At 41.2% G+C, this 9,883-nt stretch overlaps 1 protein-coding gene across 1 annotated transcript; it reads right to left on the bottom strand.

Annotated features, from left to right (window-relative positions):
- Positions 1–331: 331 nt before the first annotated feature.
- Positions 332–7,922, bottom strand: psmc6 (proteasome 26S subunit, ATPase 6). Its single transcript, XM_084000872.1, has 14 exons — positions 7,805–7,922; positions 7,368–7,447; positions 6,781–6,820; positions 6,405–6,457; positions 5,860–5,927; positions 5,495–5,609; positions 4,915–5,002; positions 3,984–4,045; positions 3,772–3,895; positions 2,010–2,071; positions 1,312–1,432; positions 1,144–1,224; positions 667–738; positions 332–585 (listed from the first exon to the last, which is right to left on the bottom strand). Exons 1-14 carry the CDS (start codon positions 7,887–7,889, stop codon positions 467–469), a joined length of 1,170 nt encoding a protein of 389 aa, XP_083856998.1. The 5' UTR covers positions 7,890–7,922; the 3' UTR covers positions 332–466.
- Positions 7,923–9,883: the final 1,961 nt, after the last annotated feature.

The raw sequence follows: 9,883 nt of genomic DNA, 5'->3' as shown, positions 1-9,883 counted from the left end.
CACAGAAGGAAAACGCCATTGAAATGATTGTTGTCAGTCATGAGTATCTTGTTTTCAGTGAGGCGCTAAGAGTAAACTTCATGCCAGTATGCAGACCTGTCCAGTGCATGTGTCAAACATGAATTCAGTGAATATTTGACAATCTGTGAGGAAATAAAACCACCTCTTTTTCACAGTGCCACATCCTTACATCCATTGTTGAAGAAGAAGCAGACAAACACAGAACTTATGACATAAGAGAGTATATTTCAGTAAATGGAAGTCATTTATACAGGGGTTGTGAAGGATGCCAGAATCAGGCTAACAAGTGGAAACAGAAGTTACTTTGGGGATCATATACTCTTTCTAAAGTGGCCTTTCACAAACGTAACGGGTTGTTTCTGGCCTTAAAGATGAGAACACGGCAAATCCAGGACAAAGATGAAAATGAAAACATCAGGTATAGAAAAGCAATGACAGAGAGGCTTTATACAGGCTTGTAGTCGAGCTTGGACTCCAGCTTCTTTGAATCAGCCACCTTCCTCACAGCTTTCATGAAGTCCTCCTGAGTGACATACTCCCGGTCAGCACGGATGGCAAACAGACCTGCAAATGGACACTTGGTCACAGCTGTTCATGGATAACATGGACTGTACAACAATGATGAATGATGAAAGACCATCCCACCTGCTTCTGTGCACACATTTCTTAGATCAGCTCCGTTGAAGCCGTCTGACAGCTTCACAATGGCCTCATAATCTGAAAACAAGCAGAGGAAAGATTCTGTGTTCACAAAACTGTCCGACCACTCCTTCCACTCTTCTACATCACATGAACCATCATCTCTTTTCATTTTATCCATGTTCACCACAATTTGTGTTCTACACTGCAGCTGGTATAAGATTCAGGCGAGGTTGTACACTGACAAAGACAGAACCACCGTTGTTAGTATAGCTTACACTGCTCCAGCTCTGCCACCGGTTGACAGATCAGATCTTAATCAGCCATCCTACAGATTGAGCCATCAATTTATTGAACCATCCATCCCATTTCCACTTCAGCTGCTTACCTGCATGCAGGTGCTGAGGCTCAGGAAACTCACTGGTGATGCTACAGAGTCAAACTCAGACAGACACTGACAAAGGACATGGTGAATTCACTGACCTATCTCTCCATGCTTGGTGATGGGACTGGAGTGAATCTTGAGGATGTCCAGACGAGCCTGTTCGTTGGGCAACTCGATGTCTGTAGGATACAAGAGCACATTGATTTGGTTGTATGAGGCTGCACAGAGCTGACGAGCTAATAATCAACAGAAGCAGGGAGTCTTACGGATCTTGCGGTCCAGTCTGCCAGGCCGAAGCAGGGCCGGGTCCAGGGTGTCAGGTCTGTTGGTGGCCATGATCATCTTGACTCTGTGCAGTGTGTCAAAGCCATCCATCTGGTTCAGGAGCTGATGGGAAGGACACATACACATCCATTGACATCGTAGCTCCTCTGTGTTTCCTCTTGACGCTCATTAATATTACTAACGTTAACTGATCAGATTTAAATGCTCTATTGAATGTCTGTGACTAGGCTTGTGACAGCTCCTGTATGGTGCTGCAGGTGAACAGGCTTTTTTTTTTAATTAGTGCCTTTATTATTTATTGTATTTGTGATACATGTCTATGTGCATGTGCATATGAGAATTGATTTTGAATCAAATAGATTCACCCAAAGATTCACATCCCTACAGTCCAGGCTTTTGAAAAGAGAGTATAAGATGAGCTAAATGTAGCAGTTTACTCTAAAATGGTTCAAATATATTGCTGCTTAATAAATCTGCAACATGATGTGCATTTTTTGGGGGGAAATATGGCTCCTGATATAATAGTCTGTAGACATCATCATTCAACTTTTTAACATGGTCTGGTGTTAATAAAGCAGACTAAAAATCGAGAATCTTTTTGATCGAATCTTGAGACACCCAAAAATTTCCATCCATACTACATAACAGTGTTAGGTCTGCTGGGTTGTGACACCATTACCTCCATCAGAGTCCTCTGTATCTCCCTGTCAGCAGAGGTTCCCTCAGAGAAACGACGGCCACCTGCAGGAACGAGGAAGAAACATTATGCGATTGATCGGCATTGATTGGACAGTTTTTTAGCCATCAGTACCAGAAGAAGTAGCTGATGGCTGTGCAGAATCACCTATCAAACAGTCAGACTGCATCATCTTATCACAGCAGAGGGGCAGGGCAGGGAAATGCTATTGTGTCCCTTTATTTATTATTACTCATATTTAAACAGGGCTCCACATCTACGCTGCCTGCTCACCTAAGTACAATATGAACTGCTTCCTATGTGGTGGAAGTGACAGCAAGTTACCATGGTCTGTTTTCAACAGGAGACTGGTGAGCATTCAGAGATTCACCCAATCCCACAGATCTCTGGTCCTTAATTGAGGTTAGAGTTAACCCCTGTTCTACCAAGGCAATTTCTCTTTTTCCACAGACAGATAATTGGGCCAAAGCTGTGGATCGGATTACTGCATTCTACACACCAACTATAACTTGGCTACGAGGGTCTTTTGGGGGGGGGGGAACAGAGGACTGTTTACAACTGAAACAGAAGCGTAGTTCCTGATGCACCGATACCGGTATCGGGTATCGGTTCAATACCGGGCACAACTTGTACTCGTACTCATAAAGTTGCCACCGATACTGCGACATCGATACCACTTTACTGCAGCACGCAGTTTACAGCACTTAACTGCAAGTACAGTAGGAGTCACATCAGCAGTGTGGAAATATTTTCAGGTGAATGAGAGCAACAAAAACAAAGCAGAATGCAAATTATGTCCAGCAAAACTCTGGAGAGGAGAGACAAAATCTACCGCTTATAACACGAGCAACCTAAAGAGGTAAGAAGATTTTCCCCCGTGGCTATGCTACATTTTTACCTTAATTAAAAAGCTCTGCAGTAATTGTGACGGTTAACTGCATGACTTCTGACTAATGAGTGAGAACAGAGGCTCTCTGTCTTCCACCTGGCATCTCATGGCTGAAAACCAACCTTGAGACATTCAGTGTAGTACTCGGCCGCCGCTCCGTTGTCCAAGCTCTCTCTCTGCGCACCGCAACACAAACACGCTCCGTAACCCTCAATCTTTTGTTTGTGACGGTTAAGACTACATACATATACGTCGTAACATCGTATAACCTTATCCACTGCTCCATGTATTGATTTTTTGATGGCTTCGTTGTTGTAAACAAATGCACATGGCCAGGCGGACGGCTATAGCAAAACAGCAGAAAAGCGACCGGACTTGCATAGTTCCTCTTTGATGAAACATGTCATGTAGGCTATAATTTTGTGTTTGTACTGCAGTGAAACTTGTGACATGTAGACCCATGTACGGTAGTAACTTTATGTGTAATGGCGTAAGTACTCGGTATCGGTGAGTACTCAAATGCAAGTACTCGTTTTGGAAAAAAGTGGTATAGATGCATCCCTAATCCAAACTGTAGAAAAATGACATGAAATGAGCAAGTGTTGCCTGGGAAATGGCGATGTCATGAGATGTAGGCAGCTCACCATAATGACATCACCATGAACCTTTCATTAACTCCAAACTCTGTTCATATTTTCCACCAATACATATCAGCAATGCACTTCTTAAACATGTTATGTATGAAATGGAAGTCACAGTGAGGAACTGGTGGTGGCACTAAACCAATAAACCACTTAAAAACTATTTAGCTGCTTCAGGTCCAGGAAAGAGACAAGAGAGTCTGAAGTCACTCACCAATGGCATCAATCTCATCCATAAAGATGATGCACGGCTGGTGGTCCCTGGCGTAGTTGAACATCTCTCTGATCAGCCTGGCACTTTCACCAATGTACTTGTCCACGATGGAGCTAGATACGACCTAGAGCACACCAAGAGACACCATCACTTGACTGACTGCACTGCATTGTGGGAATGCATCATAAGGCTGCTCCTGAAAGTTTACGCACCTTGAGGAAGTTACAGTCCAGCTGACTGGCCACTGCCCTGGCAAGAAGAGTCTTCCCAGTGCCTGTCAGAGAGGGGTTTCATGAATTAATACCACATGACCTGGTCCAGCAGAGATTATGACATTTGTGCTCAATTAAAAAGATTCACAAATGTGTTTAGAAATTAGTCAGAAATGAATCCCTGTTGAAATCTCTTTTTGTACTCACAAAAATAATCAGCAGTATGGCTGCCATTAACAACTATTGTTCCAACAGTTAATCTTAAGACTATTTTGACAAATAGTCAATTATTGTCAACAATAAATTTTTCTCTAAAAAAAAATCTAAATGACAATCTGACAGAATCAATAAGATTCAGGCCTGAATATTTTTCTCAAACACTTTTTCAATAAAATATCACAGCAAGGCTCCAGAGCGCCCCTAAATGGGGGCATTTGACCCTAAAGTTTGAGACAGTGCAGGTAAATTTTCCTCGAAGAATTTGGATTCTGTCATTACAGGTGGCAGGCCAATGTGTGTGAGGATCATGAATGAAAAATAAACATGAATATTTGCTTTGCAAGTCAATTTACAGTGTGTGCCCCTAAATTTACTAAGTTAGGGGTCATGGTGCTCAAAATCCTTAGTCTGGAGCCCTGCCAAGAGGATGATTTTGTGATCATTTGTCAGAAACAAGGACACAGTAAGATACTGAGTGAATGAATAGCAATTTTGAAGATTATTATTAGGGCTGCCCCCGACCAAAGACTTTCTTGGTCGACCAGTAGTCGTCATTTATGGCGATTAGTCGACTAATCTCTGAGCTTTTATTGCACTTCTTTGATCTGCTCTTGTATGGGTGTTTGTCAACTTAATTATGGCTGCCAACCGTAATGGATGGATGTCATTTGTTTTGCTAAAGCCAAATAAAGATTCTCACTGAATTACTAACCTGGAGGCCCATACAGCAAGCAGCCTTTTGGAGGTATGATGCCCACTCTCTGGAAGAGCTCGGGGTTGGTCAGAGGCAGCTCGATCACCTGTGTCAGACCAGAAACCCACATTTAGCATTTCCCTCGTCATCAAAACCATCCAATCAAATCCCAAACATCATTTCATTAAACAAATACAGTGAGAGCCTCTGGTTCACTACACATAGTGCTAATGTATCATTGTGTTAACATGATAACACGAACAGTGTGGCTAGCATGGTTTACCGTAAAAATCAGTGTAGAAGTCGCACTTTTTTTTTCCCATCTAAAAAGTTGTTGTTGTTCAAATTACCCCGCAATCTCTTTTTTCTTTTTTAATTTAAGATAACAAGAAACAGCTACACTGCCGCACAGAAACTACACGTTGTGGACTTGGGGAATAACTTGTATAATGTTTTTCTTAACAAATAGCTATAGAAAACCTTGTTTTCCCAGTTTGAGACCCTCAAAAATAGACTTCTACCGGTACTTATATGCTAGTGCGACTTATATTCAGAATTTTACGGTAATTGCAGATTGTCTCTGTAGGCTTTTTCGTACCTCTCTCAGTTCACGGATCTGTTCAGACAAGCCTCCAATCTCAGAGTAAGAGACACTGCCTGGGTCTTCATGAGACATATTGTACACAAGAGGGTCCACCTCCCTGGGTAGGTACCTTTGAAAGGACAGGGGACATGTTGAATACATACATACATACCAACATACATGTATTATTAAGATATAATCTAAAATAGCATAAAGACAGTGTGTAGCATTTTAAAACTGAAAAATGTCAGGGTATTTTTTTTTTTACTGTATTGCTGATATCAATGAACAGGTTGAAAAAAAAAGTTGGGAGAGGGTCATGTTTCCCACTCTATCCAGGCAAAACATCTGCACCTTTGGGTTCAAGGTGTCCAGCCTACCTCATTATAGTGAGTGTGGTCATATCCAAAGCCACTCTGGTGCCTGGCTTCAACTGTGACTTGTCCAACTGAAAGAGATGTTGACAATTACTGATTCTAGTTTACACTCTGAACACTGAAGTCACTATTTACTGCTCCTTGTCGACAAAGTTTTAATTTTTTGTCTTGAAAAGGGAAAATATTGTATTCCTTTTCTTTACTCCTCTTCTTTTCTTTTTAAGTGTTTTCATTTGAGGACTCAGTCACTACTGCCTAGATAGGATAACTCCAGCTATCTTGGGAGGAGCTACGGTCTACCCAAAAATTGTAACTCCACCCTCTTGGAGTGTAGGTTCTTCATTTTTCTTGCTCTGGTTTGATGGAGAGCATTTAGATGATCTGCTACAGCAAGTGCAGTTAGGTTGCTAGCTGCTAGTTTTGAAATGTTGGCAGTGGTCTGGTTGCTTGTAAGTTTTAAACGATGCAAGATGTACAATTCAACTGAAAAGCACATTGTGTGCCAAATTAAGACTGTTAATGACAAGGTGTATTGGTTCAACACTTACCTGTCTGCGACATCCAACCACATAGCGAGGGCCATTGGTGGCCTTGACAATGACTAGAAATACAAACAAAACATTAGCATCACCAGTTACCAAGCTTTTTATACTGAAACATGAGATGAGGGGAGTGCTGATCCAGCTAGCCCAGTCCAGGAACATGGATAGTACAGCACACATCCACTGTGTACAGATGTGCTCAAAGGCCATAACAAACCCATCTGTTATCAGTGTGTGTGAAGCTGTGACAGCAACAGCTTTAAAACACTACTATATAGATCCTTTATTCTATGAAAAGAGCTTAGATATTTCAACATACACGCTGGACTGTAGTGAGCAATGACAGTGAAAACTACACATGTGAATATGACATATTACTTACATTTCTCCTCAGTCAACTGTTTGAGCACTTCTCCAACAATCTGCAAGAAAAGAGGCACAGATGAGGTAAGTAAAGACATGGGAAATTAGCCTGTGATTGTGTGCATCCACTGAGCTACATTCCAGGATCATAATGGGTTGTCATCATGGCAGTATCATCATGTATGTAGCCCAACTTATATTTTTAAATATTATGTACTAAGTCATTATTAAAATCTAATAATCTTGCTGTAAGAATTGTTTACAGTTGATTTAGTTTATTCACTTCTTTAATGACTGTGCTCCCATATTAAGAAATCTGAGAGAGTCGTTACACAGTCATAATTATTATTTTTGCGAGTCTTCAAAATTGTAAGAAAATGTTTTAGATTACATTTAGGTTCAAAAAATCTAAATATGTGGACCACCAATGACATAATTTACGACCACTTGTGCTAACTGTTCACTGCACAATGGACTGACGACTGAAGATCTAATAATTCGAGGATCACCACAGTTTGACCTGTAGTTGACTGAGTTTTCCGTAATGGTTAGGGTTGTTTTGCTCTGAGTGGACTGTGTTGATGTTGGTGTGCGCTCCGTCCTTACCTGTCCGACACTCTGCAGAGCCTTCAGGTCGTTCTCTGACTTCTCGTACTGTTTGGTTTGCTCTCTCAGCTGCTCCCTCACTGAAAAACAAACAAGCCATTCATCATCACGGACTTCATATAGAACTCCACACCGTGACCTTTAAGCACAACGTGTATACGGCAGAAAAGGCTAAACATTACGACTTTAACAGGTCAATAACCGCCTTGTTGTTGGGTAGGCTACAGTACAACTGTCTGTTGGTCCCTCGTAAGCTAAGTTAGCAGTGCTAACGCTAACCGGTTCACTCCCATTCATTTCTATGGAGATGCTAACTGCATGACAAAGCACTAGCTACCCGGCTACCCCGCTAACTAACTATCCGATAACATGGACCCAAATCAAAGCGAGCGATATGTCAGCAGCGACTTAGATGTCAAGGTGAACTCGTCCATTACATTCTTTTAACCGCCCATCAACTTCTTTATGTTCCAGCAATTTTTTCCTGTAGTCCTGCAACGCTTTCTCTCTGCCATCCGCCATGATGCCCCACTGAATGCTGGGAAAATTCTTCTGTGTGGGGTAGGTATAAGGGCGGTTTGCATCTAGGATGTTGCTCTACCGCCATCTATTGGGGCTAAATGAAGGGGTAAATAGGGTAATTAAAATAGCCAGACTGTCAGTCTGATTTCTGCCTATTTCTGCCTATCAATCCAGTTGTTTTTTTCCAGAAATGATTAGGTGTCTCGAGTCCTGCCTCGTCCATCTCCCCCACATCCCAGCATGTCTATTAGTCTCATTCTTCTCCGTCTTGCTCTCTCAATTCCCTCCATCATTATATCTGTCTCAAATAGCCTGTAGGTTTGACAGTCATTATTTGCTGCTGATGGGGCCCAATCTGGAGAAAAGGGAGAAATGCTGAATTTATTCCAAGGCAGGTTTAAAGGACCTTAGACTCTGTTGGAATGGGGTAAATGGTTTTGGTGGACAATTGCCAAATCTTGGCTTGGCCATGTGGGCTTTTTAGGCCTATGTATGGGTCTCCTCTACAGGTAAAAGTTTTAAAAAATGTATTGTATGGTGTAAGGTTTGAGAGTGCTGATTGGGCCAGTATAGTAAAAACAGTAGTAGCCTAAGTGCCATGAATGGTTTGGCTTGATGTGGAGACCATATCAGGCAATGACAGTAGCATAAGATCTTGATTATGGATGTTTTGTTTATGGCACTGGTTGGCACTCAACAAAACAGATTATTTTTCCCTGTTAAAAGGGTTTTTTTGGGAGTTTTTTGGTGGATGGAGACCGGTGCCAGCCTGGATCACTTTGATTGTTTTTTTTTTATTTACACAGGCATATGCACACACATAAACACAAAGACAATGCTAATCAAATTAACAATCAACTGTTGGCCTACATATTAACAAAAAAGATATTTTCATACACATACACATAACGCCTAGTGGAAATTATACTCACAATAGTAACAACGACAACAAAAGAAAAAAGGTGAACAAAACACGAGGTTCCTTTGAATTTATAGATAGGCGGCCTATTCATTTGTGATTTAAGTTCCTGCAACTCCTCTCGTTCTACAGCGAATCATAAATTAAGCTCCATACATGTAGGAAGAGTTTCTCTTTGTTGTTGTCCTCCATTACCGCCCTTTGAATATTCAAATAAGATTTATTTACCATAGTTGAGTTGTGGGAGCTTCAGTAGCCTATTTGTCCAATTTGAAGTATTAATTTCTCAAAAACTAAAGATGAGAAAAGTATTTGTAGCTGGGTATCTTTCTCAGAGTGGCGCTGATAAACTGGTCCATGCATTTATAACTAGGCTGGACTACTGTAACTCTCTCCTGTCAGGATGTCCGAAAAACTCACTAAAGAGTCTCCAGCTGGTCCAGAACGCTGCAGAAAGGGTTTTCAAGATACTTTATTATTTGTTTTTTTATTTGACAGGAGTTAGGAAGAGAGAGCACATCTCTCCCACTTTAGCTTCTCTCCACTGGCTTGTAGGATTTAGAATACACTTCAAAATCCTTCTGCTGACATATAAGGTTCTTAATGATAAAGCTCTATCCTATCTGAAAGACCTCATTATTGCTTACTGTCCCACCAGAGCACTCCCAGAATGCAGGTCTGTTATGATGACTCAGTAAAAACAGACTGGGAGGTAGAGCCTTCAGCTCCTTTCCATGGGTCAGAGAGGCAGACACTCTAACTACATTTAAGTCTAGGCTTAAAACCTTTCTTTATGACAGGGCTTTTAGTTAGAGCTGGTTCAGGTACAGTAGCTCTGAACCATTTGCTAATGCTATAGGACTGCTGGGGGACACATCAGGTTTCATAGGGCAAATTAAAATGTCAACTTCACTGAATGTAATAGGCTAATTTGAATGAAATTCAATAGCTGATTTTGTTGGATTCAACATATGGCAGACTCAAAATATAATTTTAATTCTATTAAAAATAATGGGAATGAGGGGGTTGCCTTGGACATTTTGACTCTATGTATTACACCTATAGTAATATAAAG

The sequence above is a fragment of the Trachurus trachurus genome (assembly GCF_905171665.1).
Source record: "Trachurus trachurus genome assembly, chromosome: 24".
NCBI lineage: Eukaryota > Metazoa > Chordata > Actinopteri > Carangiformes > Carangidae > Trachurus > Trachurus trachurus.
Note: the sequence above shows the minus strand (reverse complement) of the source record. Positions and strands in the feature narration are given on the sequence as shown.

Excerpts from the sequence above, each read along its gene's own strand:
- psmc6 (XM_084000872.1), bottom strand. The coding sequence starts at position 7,889 with ATGGCGGATGGCAGAGAGAAAGCGTTGCAGGACTACAGGAAAAAATTG. Across the intron at positions 2,072-3,771 it reads GGATGAGATTGATGCCATTG|GTGGCCGTCGTTTCTCTGAG; the intron begins GTGAGTGACTTC and ends TCGTTCCTGCAG. Across the intron at positions 1,433-2,009 it reads TACAGAGGACTCTGATGGAG|CTCCTGAACCAGATGGATGG; the intron begins GTAATGGTGTCA and ends CCTTCCCATCAG.